The sequence below is a fragment of the Leopardus geoffroyi genome, chromosome A1, assembly GCF_018350155.1.
Source record: "Leopardus geoffroyi isolate Oge1 chromosome A1, O.geoffroyi_Oge1_pat1.0, whole genome shotgun sequence".
Lineage (NCBI taxonomy): Eukaryota > Metazoa > Chordata > Mammalia > Carnivora > Felidae > Leopardus > Leopardus geoffroyi.
The window spans coordinates 121,089,965-121,106,384 of record NC_059326.1 but is presented as its reverse complement, the minus strand read 5'-3'; the positions used below and the strand labels follow the sequence as shown (position 1 = coordinate 121,106,384).

The window sequence follows — 16,420 nt, the reverse complement described above, 5'->3', positions numbered from 1 at the left end:
GAAAACATCTCAGGGAAAATGAGTATTCTGTGACATAACAGTTTTGGTCCTTCTCCTGAATTTAAAACAATGCCATTACCTTGACTGTAGACTTAGGAATCTAAAATCTCTCTATGGCTCATTTGAATTCATCAGGGTTGTAATAGACTGCTCAGTGGTAAAGCTTTTGGGAATCCCTGAGATCAGCCAGCTGCAACTGTGGGGCGTTGCCTTTTGTAAACAAGATGAAACCTGGGAAGTTAAACTCTTACCAGAAATGGCAGAAAGTGGCTTCTTGAGCTTGAGATGTGTCACTGTCATTATAGTGATTGGCAGTCATGTCTCCACACAGTGTACAGCACTGTGCCAAGAATCAGGAAATCTGGGTGGTGGCCCTGCCTTGGCCGCACCCTACTGGCCACATTGCTTGGACTGGTTGCTCTGAACGTCACTGTCATTTTTTTGGAAGTCAGGGATTGGACTAAAAGGGTCAGTTTCCATTTTGACGCAGTATGATGTTTTTTGTTGTTGTTTGTTTGTTCGTTTGAACCCTCACTCCTTTCCCCCAAGTGTAAATACCAAGATTTAAATGTTGTTTCTGACAGAATTTAAGCCTGCATAAAAATTCAGGAGTTTAAGCTGAGCGGGTATCCAGGAACATCAGAAATAATTCATAGTGGATGGTCAAGGTTTGGGGAAGGGCAATAAAATATTTAAAAATAATAAACAGGTTTTTATAAAATAAATACTAGTTAGTAAGAGGAGATGGTAAGCATGTGGTAGGGATGTTATAGTTCCATTTTATAGTCCTATTCAGATGAACTAAATAAACTGCATATTGCAAGGATTTGTAGGTATTGAAGGGGGTCTTCAAGATATTGGTGGCCAATAATAGATATGTTGGCTTATTTTTAATCCATGCTTTCTGAAAACACAGACTTTTCTGGAAGCTTTGGAGAAAACCAGTGTAATACAGTATTAATAGTGTTTATACTATTTTTAATAGTATTAATAGTATTATACTATTAATAGTATACAGTATTAATAGTATTTGTAATCTATTGATTGTTTACCACAATCCAAGCACTGCACTGTTTTATGAGCAGTGGTTTCTCCCAGTGACTCAGAGAGAGAGAGAGAGACAGAGCGACAGAGAGACAGAGAGGGAGATACTGTTATTCCCACGTCTCCATTTTACAGATGAAGAAGTGGAGGCACAGAGGTTACTTTCACAGGCTCATCAGCCAGCATGTGGCAGAGCTAGAATTCCAGGTGGTGACCTCAGAGCCCATCCTCTTAACTGCTGTACTCTTTGGCTTCCTGAGCTGGAGGGCAGAATCCTTTCCCCCAAAGAGCCTGGGTGAGGAGACCAGCCAAGCATTTGGCCAAATGCTTGGCTGGTCTCCATTGACTGTGGGGTATGACCTTGAAGTCAGATGACCTTGAAGTCAACACTTGTCCGAACATAGAGAACATGTAGTCTCCATAAGCTTAATGTGATGCTTGCTTTCCTAATGCTGCTTTACTCTCACACCCAACCAGGAATCTTTGGAGATTTGGGAGCCATGTTCTCCCCACTGTTCTGGATAGAATTTCCAACCAACCTGTTACTTTTCTGATCTCGCTCGCACACTCTGTTGTGCTAAATTCAAAAGCAAAGACAATGAGAAAATAGGTATTTGTGGCCATCATAAATCTTCACATACCTCGTATAAACCCAAGGCAGGCACAGAATTGAAAACCGAAACAGCTCTGGCCAGGTGGCATTGAAATACTGCAAACATAGGGGCTGTGTCTGCAGACTGTGGATTCAGTGCCTTTGAGGCACACATCTTTGGTGGATGCAATCTGTTGTAGGATGGGACTTGAATTCAGTTGGGTTATCTGTGCTACGTTAAGGCTCTTAGTTTGACCAACAAGGCCAGGAAAATGTCACTGAGGCATCTTAGATCAGGAGTTAATACAGAATTCTGGGCAGAGCAACCTGAATTGCAAAGGTAATTTGATTTCTTAAAGGTACATCCAATAAGCCCTGCAGCATACTAATTAAATGCTCTGTGAGCTTTCTCAGATGTCCAGTCGTTCTCCTTGATCATGTTCCCCCTCTGTTGGTGGTGATTTCTTATTCTGCCTCCCCACTCTGTGGGAGAATTTCATCTCTTGCTGAGTGACCCCTTTGGTTTTGCCGACGCTTTGTGGGACTTGTAGCAGGCAGTGCTCTGGCAGGTGACGGGAAGAAGGGTGGAGTGCCTGGCTGGGAAGGAGGAAAAATCCTGTGTCTTGTGACCCACGTATGTCAGAGTGATACTTCTTTGTCACTTTCAATTTCTTTGGAATCCCACTTGCTGCCTGGAGTTCGACCCCTTATTTCTTGTGTGGCTTTCTTCCTTAGATTCTAGCTAAACTGTTTTTCTCTTTTTCTCGGAATTTCCTTAGTAAAGGAAAATGGTGGGTTTTTGAGAGTTAATTAACTCCTTTCATATTGACAGCCCGTTTAAGAAGAATTTCTCAATCAGTGGCCTTTGCTGGGGAAGTAGCTTTTGTTCACTTTTCAAGATATTAACATTTTTGAAAGCTTACTTACTGCTTTTTCTATTCTCTTCACTTCTTGACATGTTTGAACATTTCATAATTTCAATAATTTCATTTTTTTCACAAAAAATGGCCACACTCTTCCCCAAAAGACTCTTTCAGTCTGTAAACAACAACAAAAAAAAATTTAAGGTTTTATTTAAAATGTTTTTGAATAGGTGCTACCTGCATATAAATATTTTGTATATTTTCAGAGGAGCCATTTGTGTCTTTTTGTCCTGGCTCTCTTCAAAAGCAGCAGACTACCTTGTACCAATCAGCTGTGTGACCTTGAGTAATCCACTTAATTTTCTGAGTCTCATTTTTCTCATCTGTAAAATGAGGGCAGTATTGGAACCTACTTCATCAAGTACTTGTGAGAAGCAAATGAGTTATATGCGTAAAATGCTTAGGACGGGATTTGGCACACAGTAAATGATCAGTTGGTGTTATTTAAAAATAAAAATATAAGGAAGTTATAGCAAAAACTTATTTTTCCCATTAAGGCTACAGGCAAATGTTTAATAGTTGTAATAAGCCTGTCTTGGGAGTTACCCAGACCCGAATGTAAATCTCAGGGCCCTCCCGCCTCCTGTGTGTACAGATTGAGCCTCTGGTTGAAATGTGAGTGGTAGTACCAACCTTCTGAGTGTGCAAGTAAAAGGAAATCATGTAAAGAAGTGCTTAAATATCTTGGCACATGTTAAATACTCCAGAAATGATAACTGTTATCTTACCGTTATAGCTCAAATTGGCATGTTCTGGTTAGTCATTTACATGCAGATTTTAAGCAGTCATAATTACAGTGTAAGTACACTTTAATGTTTTGCTCTTTTCAAGTAATATTATATCACAAATGCCTGCCGCCGCAACTTTATAAACCTCAAAGCCAACATTTTAATGACTGCGTAATATTTTCTTTAGTTGTTGTATAATAATTGATTTTACTCTTTCTTTAGGATTGAGCACTAAAGTCATATACAAGCTTACCATTATAAGTGAAACCATGTGCAACATCTTTATACTTAGAATTTTTTGTATTTTGTATCATTACCTTAGAAAAGATTCCCTGAAGTACAGTGCTCAGTATGTGGCTGTTTTCATGATTCTTTGTTTCCCTTAGTGAGTAATAGGCTTCTGTGTGGCTCACTGTTTTATCCTCAATACCTAGCACGTAGTCCATGCTCACTAAATATTTACTCAATTAGTGAACACATGTACGTATTTCTCAATGTGCTAAGACTTCTTTATGTTTGCATTCTGTTTTATTTTAAAATAGTCTTACAAGCAACTAAACTTTTTAGCCATTGGGGTAATAGGAAAGGTAACAGTAACAGGTCATATTTGTTGAGCCCTCTCTGTGCTCCAGGCATTATCCTCAGTACGTTACATGCGTTGTCTCCTTCAGTTTGCTCAACAGTGCTGGGCAGTAAGTGCTGTTATGACCCTTTTCTAGGTGAGGACACAGAGAGGTGTGGGTTGATGTGCCCCAAATCACACAGGTGGTGAGTGGTAGAACATGTATTCAAACCAGGAAGTCAGACCCTTGGTCTCTGTACTAGGAGACTAGGCTCCTGATTTACTTTGCCAGCCACTTACCCCTTTCACATTTCAGCCAGTCTAACAGATTATTTGCCAGGGAGCCTGAGTTTGTTGGCCAAATTCCAAGGGAAGTGTGAATCAGGTGTCCCTGAGCCTTGAGGATTTTCTGTCAGTCTCAGAATAAGAGCCAGAATTGCCCACAAGGGCTTGTTATTTCAAAGGAGTCCTGCTTTTGCAGTTTACCAAGTGAAGGATATGTGAATGTTTTTTTTTTCTTTAATAAACCTTAGCTGTTTTTTTCATTGAAGGGGAGAATTTTATTAGATTGCTAAACATCAGGGCAGCTGGTAGATTTAGAACGTTGTCTATGTGGGAGTTATTAATGCATGAAGGAATATCTGGGACCAAGCTATCAATTTATCAATGTTCCCCCCTATCAATTTACTATGGGGGTTGGGGATTTTAAAGAACATTTGCGTCTATAAGCACTAAAAGGTATTTTTTCTCCCTTTGTAAATGATTGACTCTGAAAAACAACAGGTAGTTTAGACTATTATTTGCATGTAGTGATTTTATTTTTTAATCATTTATATGTAGCTTTTATTCTGGTTGTTTGTGTTAATTTACAATATTAAATGCTTAGAATTTTTCAAAAGGTGTCCCTTCTTATACTTGCCATGAACTTCATGTTTCTGCTATTCCACAGGTAATGTGAAGGATGGGGAGTGAAAGTGGGCCCTCCTATTTATATAGCTAATGTTCAAGACAGCCCTCTGGCTCCAAGCAGTACCCTCATGCCTCGTTCACCCTTCCCAGGTTCTGTCCCCTGCAAAATGGCCAAAGACTTTATGTGGGAAGTAATAGCCTCACTAATCTGCATTGGTTAAAACCAAGGAGTTCTAACTGGCAGATACTAGGTTCAACAGAAATGAACTGGGTTCAACAGAAATGTTTCTTCTGCACACACTTGTCCTCCAGCCTCTTGGTAGTGTGTGAGAGAGCTTCACTTGGTATCCACAGAAAACAAAATGCATTTGGAGATGTGGTGAGGTGCTTTTATCCTTAGGGAAGTTTTAAGAATTACTTGTAGTTCGATGTCATCCCATCTCCCCTAAATAGGTAAGATTAAAATTACCCAGATGTAGATAGAGATAACGTTGGGATCGCAGGAAGGACTATGCCTAAAGCAACATATCATTTTTTTGGTGGTTTGAGAAGAAAACTCTACCAATCTACCTTTTTAAGGAGGTAGTTTAGTGAGGGCTCAGTCACAAAAACCTGGGTACGAATCTGGATTCTGCACTTATATAGCTGGGTGCCATTGGTCAAGTTTCTTAGCCTCTCTGCCTCTCATTTTCTTTGTGTCACTGACTCATAGGTTGAAAGGATTAAATGAGACCAGGCAAACAGTGTGCTCAGCGCACCCTAGTAGGGCCTTAGCCTTTCAGTAAGCATTCCTTTCCTGTGATTTGGATTCTAGTTCTCTGTGTATTGCTGACCACCCTGTGACCTAGGGAAAGCTGGTATACCCTGATGGGCTCTGTGTCCTTGAACAATATTAATAACTTTTAGAGGTGATGGGAAGAGAAGGTAAAATGTGCTTTGAGAAATACGAACAGGCGCGAGGTGAGCCCTTGCTGACATTTCCTCTGGGTCACTGACCATCCACTGGATGGGGAAGGGGGGTGGTGCCTGGTCGTGGGAGTCCCATTGTGAGGGTCCCCTAGTCTGACTTGGGTCCACATAGAAATCAGTAGCCACTTTCCAGGCCACGGGGAGAGTGGGTGGGAGTGCCTGACAAAAGGCAGTCATTTGTCCCTAGCTTTCTATGTTGCCTCACAGAATCCTCAGAGCAGTCCTGCAGGGAAGCCTGCTTGCTCATTTCCCTCACTGGGGAAGCATACAGGCCCAGAAACAAACTCACTGAGGCAGATCATCATTGTGGAAAGAATTGGAGAATTCCAGGTTTAAATTCCAGGTTGGTCACTTACTCAATCTGTCAGCCTGAGCAACTCCCTCTCCTCTGAGGTCCAGTTCCCTTACCAGGAGCTGGTGAGAGTGAAAGTATCTTACCTGGGAGCACCTTTGGGAGGATTAAGTGAAGTAATGTAGGTGAAGCCCCTGGCAACTAGTTAGCCCCTTAACCTCAGTGTTGTTGAGATTTGGCATGATAGGTTTTTGACTGAAATAGGGCTTTCAAAACTTATATGTGAAGACCCAGGAGACCGGCCTTACATGTAAAGAAAATTGGTGATGTATAGAAATTGATGTGGGTGAAGAGAAGGGGAGAGACAAAAGGTAAAAGGAGAATTATCTGAGCGTCTATTGGATTTATTTATTCTGTTAGAGACAACAAGCATGCTGGCAATCATTTTCTCTCTCGGGATAGGGAAGAAACAAGGCAAAATTATGACTGAGCTGAAATTTGATGAATAGTGAAAAAAGTGCTGATAAAGGGAATTGATAGGAACCTTGCTGTGTTTGAGTCGGTTAGTTAGGAGTATAAGAGTTGGTCCTGGACCCCTCTAGTACCACGTGCTGAGGCAGTTTCGCCTGCATGGAATGGAAGTAGAAAGCTTCCCAGCAGTGGAGGTTTCTAAACAGGCAACAGAATTTCGTTTGTCGGAAACGTCATGGATAGCACGTGGCACTAGGTAGGAGGCTGGTCTCTTGATGGGTTAGTAGTGAAGAAGCCATATTTTGTATGAAGTCCAAATCAGGAAAAATAAAACTATATATAGGTTATGTTTAGAAACTAAAAATGAAGATAGGCTAAGGAGTTACATTGGAGGGATGGGGAAGGAACTTTGTAAAATAGGAAAACACCAATGACTAAATGCCTTTTAGTTAATAAAGTAGTCATGCCAGGTCAGAGTTTAGTTGAAAACCGGCAGTATAGAAATGACTTGGTAACCTTTCATCCTGATATTTGATGCCAGGACACCTGTCTGAGTCAGATAGGACACCTTCAGTTCTTTGCTGAGAGTTTCCTTTCTGGACTAGATAATATAATGTCATTTCCAATGTTTAGGTTTTATTATTTGGGGCTATATTCTTTTCCTTTACCAACTGTGAGATTAAATACACTCTTTCAGGGGAGAGGAAGTTTTATTATGTGAAGCAGAGACATCTGAATTATTGTATCAGTTAATGTCCTGCAGTTACACCTAAAGATTTTGGGTTGCTTATCAAAATAAAAATGAATCTTACGCAAGAGTTTATTAGCTATGATGGGAAAATTGTATTGAAGTCATACATGCAATCAGATATTCCTACTTGAAAAACACTGTATTTAAAATAATTTGTAGAGGTGATTAAATATTGATTCATATATTAAGAATCATGCCATTTAGTTTGTGACCAGGACTAAAATATCTGATTTATTTATCACGCTTTCTGAACATAGTCAATAGGGAAGGCAAGAACAAACCTTGCTGTGTACCCAACATTAGAATAGGTGTTTTCATACATGCAGTCTCATTTATGCCGTCCACCCATGTCAAGATATCCTGGCCCCTGGACTCTCAATCCTGATTGCTTTGGGTTAAATTGAGACTCTTTGCTTCTTAGTTACTGTGTGATTTTGGTCTGGATGCTTAATTTTTCTGAGCTTCAGATCTCGTATGAAAAGAAAAAAAAAAGATGATAATCCTCTAAGGCAGATAGAATAAACAAAGCGAATGGCAGTAAAGCACTCAGCACAGTGCTTGGCATTCAGTTTTTGCCAATAATGTCGATTATTATTATTGTTTGATGTTACCCCTGTTTTACAGATGAGGAAGTTCTATATATAAAAGAATTAAACAACATCAGATTAAAAGATGCTTTATTGGGCAAAAGATGTCTTCCTGGAGAAGCTCTGAGCAGTGTTTTTCTTACCTTTTGATGAGAAAACTGGATTCAGATTCCTCCCTTTCCTTTTTTCATAGATGATGCCCACTGGCCAGGTGTGTCCTGGAGCCTACTTTCTACTGGGGGAAAGGAGGGTGGCAGACAGTACAAAAAATTTTTTTAATTTTTATTTATTTTTGAGAGAGAGAGAGAGAGAGAGAGAGAGAGAGACAGAGCATGAGCGGGGTAGGGGCAGAGAGAGAGGGAGACACAGAATCCAAAGCAGGCTCCAGGCTCTGAGCTGTCAGCACAAAGCCCAATGCAGGGCTTGAACTCACAAACCACGAGATCATGACCTGAGCCAAAGTTGGACGCTTAACCGACTGAGGCTCCCCAAAAGTACGAAATATTTTTAAAAGCATGATAATTTTTTTTATAGTGATGAATGCTATAAAGACAGTAGGACCAAGTTGTGATCCACACTGTGGCCAAGCTGACCTAGGGCAGTCAGGGTTGTGTCTGAGGAGGTGCTGGGTGAGTTGAGAGCTCTGGCCGCTGGAAGATCTGGGGATGTTCCTGCCAGAGGGAAGTGCCTGGAAGAGAGAGGAAGTGAGCTTGTTGCATGAACCGAAAGCAGACCTGTGTATCTGCAGGTCAGTGAGCTGAGTTGGAAAGCCTTGCAGCCATGATAGTGAGTGTGGATTTATTATAAGAGCAATGGGACACGACTGAAGGTTTGAATAGGGTTCTACACAAAGTAAATGAAGAGATTCAAAGAAAGTTTGATGTAAATCAATTGAATGGAAAAAAAAAAGAATAAAAAAAGGGAAGTAAACTTTATATAAATCTTTTTATCAAAAAGTGAGTTTTATAATACAAATTTCAGCATTTGACTTTGCACTTTCTAAACCCCTCTTGGCTAATCCAGATTCTTCAGAAACTGTTTTAAGTACCACATTTGCTGGTCAGTTATTTTCACATCATTCTCCCCTGCACCCCCCTGCCTTTTTTTTCCACATACTTTCATTCTTTCCTTGTTCTGTTCTTTCATCTTCTCTGGCAGCCCTTGTTATTCTGGCCTTTTCCACTGCACTTTCAAGAATGCTAACTACTAGGCAGATTACACCGTCATTGTAACATTCAGATTCATCAGCTTGGCATTCAAAAGTAATCAGTTTATCCATTTTATAATCCATCAACATCAAGTACCTTTTTTTTTCAATTAAAAAAAAATTTTTTTTTAATTTATTTTTGAGAGACAGAGAGCGAGGAGGGGAGGGGCAGAAAGAGGGAATGAGAGACAGAGACACAGAATCTGAAGCAGGCTCCAGTCCCTGAGCTACCAGCACAGAGCCCGACGTGGGGCTTGAACTCACAAGCAATGAGATCATGACCTGAGCCGAAGTCAGATGCTTAACCAACTGAGCCATCCAGGTGCCCCAACATGAGGTACCTTTTGTGAGCCAAATTCTGCACCCATCTTTTATCATGGTGATAATTAAGTGAGCAATTCTTGTTTTAAGAGCTCCCCACAGATGTGTCTTTTGAGAACTGCTTTAGAAGTTTATAATTTTTATGAAGCCTAATATTACTCTCTTTGGGACCTCCTAGGTAAATCAGAGCTTCCTCAGGAGGTATCAGATAACAAAATACATATATTGTCTGGATCTAGCCGCCTTTAATTCCAATTTATTCTGGTTCCTCTTCAGACAAGCTTTTTGTTTTCCCCAATAATCAGCTATTTCTCAGAGACTCTCAGAGTGGGGGATCTGGGAAGTGTTTTGAATCTGTGGGATTCTGGGAGGCCTTTATGGGGGTACAAGGATGCACTTGGACAGCCCAGTGCTGGTATTAGGGAAATGGGACTGTGAGGGCTCACTCACTCATCTGTACATTGGCAAATAGCAAAAGATAGCCTTGTAATAGAGAGAAAAAAAAGCTCAGAGGGGAAAGGAATAATAAAATCATGCTGGTTTATGGTTTGTCAGTCCAAAGAGCTTTTAAGCCATCTCTATAAAGGTGGATTCACTTAATGTTTGTTCTGCATTTCAGGCATCATTGTGTGGTAAGTGGGGTAAATTTAGCCTCTTTAAGCCTGATCTCCTAGGGGTTGAGTTTTAAGCATTGGAACTTTATTTGAAAGGGCTCTTATCGATTGGGCTTTTATTTGGTACCTCCTTACTAAAGAGAGGTACTAAATAATGGTTTGGCCTCCCTGTTAGGTTTTTTTTTTTTTTTTTTTTTTAATTCACTTTATAGGTCTCTCTCTCTGCCCCTGTTCTCCACCTTCTATTTCTAACTGTTCTGCTTAAAAAGACTAAAGTGGTATGAGAGAGGGGAAAAAAGGGAAAGAAAAATCAACTGTCACATTGTGAACATAATTGATTCAATAAATAATGTCTTTCAATTCCCAAGGCAAACCTCAAAGTCTTCACTTAAGTCAATTAGTGTTCAGCTCAGTAAGTGGTGGCGTTCTTAATTTAGACGGATGGGGAGAGTTCACCAGCGCTCACTTCCGAAGGAGGGACTGTGCTTTTCTGGTTTTAAAAACACACCACCAGATATATGGGCCCACTCTGCAAAAAGAAGGTTGAAACGGAATTATTGTGGCCGTTTTTATTCTTCCTGAAAATGGAAGGAAGGCATTTAATTATCGTTTAGGGTTTTGTTGAAACAAACAAATGGAAATAAGGGAAGTAAGATCTACTAGACTGTATGCTCCATACAGGGGTTTTGTCTTGTTGGTTCACTATTTAATCTCTGGTGTACACAGTAGGTGCACAATATTTGTTGAGTGAATCTGTTGATGATTGAATGAGAGTAGAATGAGTGCAATTCAGATCTTAGGGTAAGAATTCAATTACATTTTATTCCACTGGTGGTTTCATTCCCCCCCTCCCTCCCCCACCCACTCCTTCATTTCTTCTCTAATTCTTTGTGGGACTGCAGGGTGTACCGTGTCTTCCAAAATGATTAAGGAGGACTTTTCCATCCTTCCCCAGACCGACAGAGTTGGAAGGGATCTTGGAGGTGATGTCAGGCTGCCATTTACAAGTTCTAGTAGATGAATCAGTTGTGCTTCAGAACCACAACTGGAAATTCTGATTGTGTGGGTCTCAGCAGGGCTTGGGAATCTGTATGTGCCTCTGTGAGTTTCTCTAACAGTTCCTGTTCAGTCCCTGTTCGGCCTTGCTGTCCCCTGAGCTGTCCGATCTCGGTTACTCCTTGGTAAAAGTGATGCACCTGAGGTACCCAGAAGAATTCCCGGCAGGGCTGTGACCAGGACCCCCCTCTCTCCACCCTGATAGCAGTGCTCCTGGTCTTGGAGCTTGCTGCTTTAGTTCACCCCTCTCCGTGCTCCTCAGCATTCGATCTGCATCCTTTGGTGCTTTTTTCTTGCAGGACAGTGGCAGTGTTTGTGGCGATGGCTAGCCACAATCTAAAGGACCATCTGAAACCTCAAGGAAACGTTACATTTTGTTTTGTGTACTTTGGTACTCAGTATATTTTATGGTCTTCTCTAGAGGCTCCCTTCTTGCTGTGGTACAGAATAAATCCCTGGTAGGAAGCCCCTGTCTTTCTCTTGTGCCTCACTCAGTGTTTTTCGGGACCTGCCTGATCATGAGAATCACCTGGGTGCTTGTTAAAGGTACAGAACTCTGGGGCCTGCTTGAGTCCTATTAAGTCAGAGTCTTCTGTGAGGGGCCTGGGGACCTGTGTTTGTTTGTTTGTTTGTTTGTTTGTTTGATTTATTTATTTATTTATTTATTTATTTATTTATTTTTAACGTTTATTTATTTTTCAGACAGAAAGAGACAGAGCATGAACGGGGGGAGGGTCAGAGAGAGAGGGACACAGAATCTGAAACAGGCTCCAGGCTCTGAGCCATCAGCCCAGAGCCCGATGCGGGGCTTGAACTCACGGACCGCGAGATCATGACCTGAGCCGAAGTCGGACGCTTAACCGACTGAGCCACCCAGGCGCCCCTGGGGACCTGTGTTTTAGGTTAGCTTGGGTCATTAGTGTTCCCTGTAAGCTCCTTTCCCATCCCTGAGAACAGTGACTTCCATTCCACCAGATCCAGCTCTGACTTCCTTAAAACCTTCGTTCATAATTACACCATCACCCAGTCTTTCTATATGAAGATTTATCCTCTCGTCTGCACAACTTGGTCTTGAAGGAGAAAGGAGGGAATATCTGCTTTTCTCTTTCCTCCAGAGTAGATTTTGACTGCCTGGTGGGTGACAGGTCGGCATGTGCAGTCACAGAGTGAGCACGTGGGAGGGGTCAGGGGAGCCTCTGAAGCCCGAATAGAGTGCCTGTGTTCTTGCCCTGCTTTATTGCTCAACAGATGTATGACTTTGGGAAAATTGCTTAAACCTCTTGGAGTTACCGTTTCTTCATCTGTAAAATGGAAGTAAGAATTGTACTTGTTCTGGGGTTTTGTGTGTATTAAATAAGGCATCCGAGGCCAGCTCTCCAGACACAGACTCCGAGACGGAGACTTTTGTGCAGAGGGTTACTGGACAGGGCCCTCAGAAACAACTCTACCAGGGGAATAGGGGAGACAGGATTATGCAGGAGGTGAATGTGAACCATGGTAATGTTGCAGTGAAGGTCTCACCTGATCCCATGGGGACTTCTAGACATGGAGTGCCCTTCACTGGTTTCTGGAGTTAAGGGAAGAGAGCTGGGCCTTTAGACCCCTATGTCCACCAGTCGTTGGATGTGGGTTGCTCCTGGAGAGGGGACGTGACCTGAGTTTAGGCAGCTCCCTTTGGCTGAGGGCTCTGTGCCCTTAGCTGCCTACAGTGCTGGCAGGTGGGGAAGAGGAGCTGAGAGGCTGGAAGGGTGTCCATGGTGCCACTGCCCAGGATGGTGCTTGTGAAAACCTGAGCAGCCAGCATAGCACATTTATAAATGCTCAATAAACACTAATTATTACCATTATTATTTCAGTTCTGGCAATGTCACTTAGCAGCGGGACCTGTGTTTTGAGAAGTTACTTGTGTTCTCTTGGACTACTTTCTTATGTTTAAAATGGAGATTCTAAACTCTCCTGTGCCCACTTCCCTTGAGTAGTTCTGAGCACATGTAGAGAAAATGTATGTGAACTTGGTGAGAAAAATACTATAAAAATGTAAGGTATGACCATGACCCTACTTTTCTGGAATGAGTATATGGCCATGACTTGGATTCCTTGGAGGGAAAGGGCTGTGATAAATGTAAAAGTGCTTGTTGCATTTTGATTTTTCTTTCTTCTCTCTCTAGGGAATTAGAATAATGGAGATGCTGCTAAAGGAACAGTGTGGTGCCCCCTTAGCTGAATAAAGAATCCGCAGTGAGTACCATAAACAAAATCAGAATTCTTTCCTCCAGCCATGTTTTCAGGCTCTTAAGCCCTTATTATGCGTCAGCCTCCCTGGGCTGTTCATGCTGTACATTTCCCAGTTATATGCAGAGGATCCTGTCTCACAGGTGTTTCGTTTTCTGTTCAGTACCTTCATTTACTTAGTTCTTTGATTTTCAGAGCAGTTTTGTACCTCGTGCTGGGTTACAATGGCATTCAAATTGTTGAAACCGCTCAGCACAATCCAGCATGATTACGATCTGCAAGGTGCCATAGATTTGTAGACTTCGGTGCAGGATTAACTGAACCTTAATTTTATTGTTCTGGGGACAATGGAAGGAGAGGGTTAAAGCTGTCTTTGAAGTAGGAAGGAAAACAAGGAAGGGGCATGTTTTGATTGGCCAGTGAAATAAATGTATTTTGTTAGTCATGTATATACTTCCTCTGGTTGGCAGTGGCTGCCTGAAATGCTATTGAGAAGGATTCTGACATTTTGAGCATAATATCAGGCTCTGGATAAGGGTGCCTGAGTGATTAGCAATGTTGGCCACGGGCAGAGGATAGGAGAAAGCGCTAGTGCTAGAGCTCATACCGTCTCTAGTGTAAGACAAATGCTGTAGGGTTCACAGGTGGCAGGGGGAGTTTAAACTTGCTTAATTTTTTTTTCTTAAGTTTTTATTGTCTGCATGAGGAAGGGTGTCCATAGTGGAAAGGACAGACCAGAGTTATTTAAGAGAGAACCAAAGCCTAAAATAAATGAGTGTAATGGATTTGCATCTTCCCAAATTTATTGGAGTTAAATTTTTAACATGTGAGAGAAGGTAAAGCCATTGAGTGAAGCAAACGCTCTCTTGGGTAATTCATCATTACCTCAGATTTCCCTTATGTTGGCTTAAAATTGTAGGACACATAGTTTTGTATAAGCAACCTTGGACTCTAATTGTGATCTAGAATAAAGTTTGAGAACAATTAACCAAAGAAAAAACAAAATGAACATTTATGTACAAGTACTTCAGCACTGAGTGCATGCTGGCAGATCTATGAATAGATTTATTCATTACTGGGGAGGCTAAATAAGATAATTCCATTTAGCACAAGCATGGCACATGGCAGGTGCTCAAAAAATGTTGAAATGGGATCTAAATATGGTCTGTTCCTAAATCCACTCTGCTCTTTGAGAACATTTTTATGAAGCATTTTTGTGAGGCTCACAAAGCACCTGGGTGCAGATCCCTTCTTATCCTGGAGGGTGGGATCTAAAGTCAGCTCCAAGTGAAATGAAAGACTGGGAAGGGACTCCACTTACAACTATACGCTGGTTTCCAAACTTCAGGTTAATGATTTTGGAACATCACTGAACCTCAGAATCCTCTGGAGGATTTGTTAAGCGTAGATCGGTGGGCCCCACTCTCAGTTTCTGTGTAAGTAGGTCTGGGGTCGGGTCCTAAGATTTGTGTTTCTAACAGGTTTCCAGGTGATGCTGCTGTTCTTGGTCCTGGGACCACACTTTGAGAACGATTGCTCTAAATGAGGTCTCATCTCTGAATGAAGACAGATTAAATATAAGGGCACCGAGGAAGCTAATAGCTGGGGTTTTGAAATTGTTGTCACGCAGTCTGTTGACTTTAGATTAATCAGAGGAATGATCTTCTTGTGTGGTTTTTCCCTGATTTTAGGGTCTCGGTGCTTGTTTAACTGCTTTTTTTTCCCCCTGCTTAAATGTGGACAAGCTCCACAGTGGTGTAAAGACGACTGAAAAGAACAGAGATGAGACTCACACCAACTTGTGTTTTTGATTTAAAATGCTGTTAGTGAAATGAGCAGATTAAACAAGCTTACTTGTTGTCACAAATACGCATGTTCTTGTGGGTTTGCTTGTTTTGTTTTTACTGTGGTTGAAAGCTGATCAGGGCTCTTTATTGTTTCTAGTAACAACTCGCTCTTCTCTTTCAAGTGAAGTGTCTGTGAAGGACAGTTGCATTCAGGGCATTTAATGCAACAGAGTGTTTGAAGGATTTACCTAATTCAGACTGTTGTAATTCATGACCGGGTGTCTCAGGGCGGTAAATGGAAAGTGAGGGGAATATACTTTTACCACATGAATTTACAGTTACTGCCAATTAGAGCTTGTGGCTGAGGCTTTAAAGCTTTTTTTTTTTTTTTCAGTGTCCACTTCATTGAAGTATTATGCATGTACAATTAAATTCACCAATCCCAAGTGTACATTTTGGTGAGTTTTGACAAATAGGTGTAGTTACGTAAGCATCACAAAAATCATAACATACAACACTTTATGGCTTTGTGGTGCTGCCGTGTTTTTGCCAGTTTGTTGCTTCCCTTTTTTTCTTGACTGTTACAAAGTTTTGGCAAGCTTGAAATGTGCCTGTTTTTAATGGGACTTCTTCTGCTTTCAAAAGTGGCTCTATGGAAAATGGGAGAATGGTTGTGGGTTGGGGGAACTACTGTTTTTATGAGCAATAAAATGCCACATTAAACGGAAGGGGGGCAGGTATCAGGGCTAAGGCTGTAGAAGAAGGGTCAGTCAGTTGTTGCCCTCAGGCCAAACCCAACCTGCTCTCTGCTTTTGTAAATAAAGTTTTATTGGCACACAGCTATGTCCCTGGCTTTGTTATGGCTGCAACGGCAGAGTGAATAGCTGCGACAGAGAGCTCTTCTCCAGCAAAACTTAAAATATTTATTGTCCTTTAAGAAAAAGCTTTCTGTCCTGTAGATTGTGAGCGTGCCCTCTCCTAAATTAAGACCAGGGAACCTGGTAGTGGTTGTTTAGCCTTTTTTACATTGCATTTGATCACATCTTACCTATATTCCAAAGTTAATAGTTTATTTTGTCTGTATTAGCTTTAACATCACCACTCGGCTGATTTTATTTTAAGGCATAAAAAAGCACTGAAATGATCACAACAGTGAAATTAAAATATCAGAGGCAGTGATCATTAAAATTGCTCATGAAGTTCCAGTGCACGTGCATAATGGAGTAGAAACGTAAGCATTTTGTGTAGCAGATAAGGTAGCAGCACTGTGATGTGGCAGTGGTGTAGGTGCTGGGTACAGTCAGTGTACTCAGTTTGCCAGTTGGGGAATTTTGCAGTTCTTAAAAACAACAACAACAACAACATTCCATGGGGT

At 41.4% G+C, this 16,420-nt stretch overlaps 1 protein-coding gene across 6 annotated transcripts in view; it reads left to right on the top strand.

The window, feature by feature from the left end:
• Positions 1-16,420, top strand: part of PRELID2 (PRELI domain containing 2) — a 195,390-nt gene that overhangs the window by 46,242 nt on the left and 132,728 nt on the right. For all 6 annotated transcript variants that reach the window (XR_006715789.1, XM_045492536.1, XM_045492566.1 and 3 more), the window contains one exon: positions 13,195-13,264. Coding sequence is in view for 5 of the 6 variants with exons in the window: in XM_045492536.1 (XP_045348492.1) it covers positions 13,195-13,254 (60 nt within the window). In the remaining variant the exon portion in view is untranslated. The remainder of the gene's footprint in view (positions 1-13,194; positions 13,265-16,420) is intronic.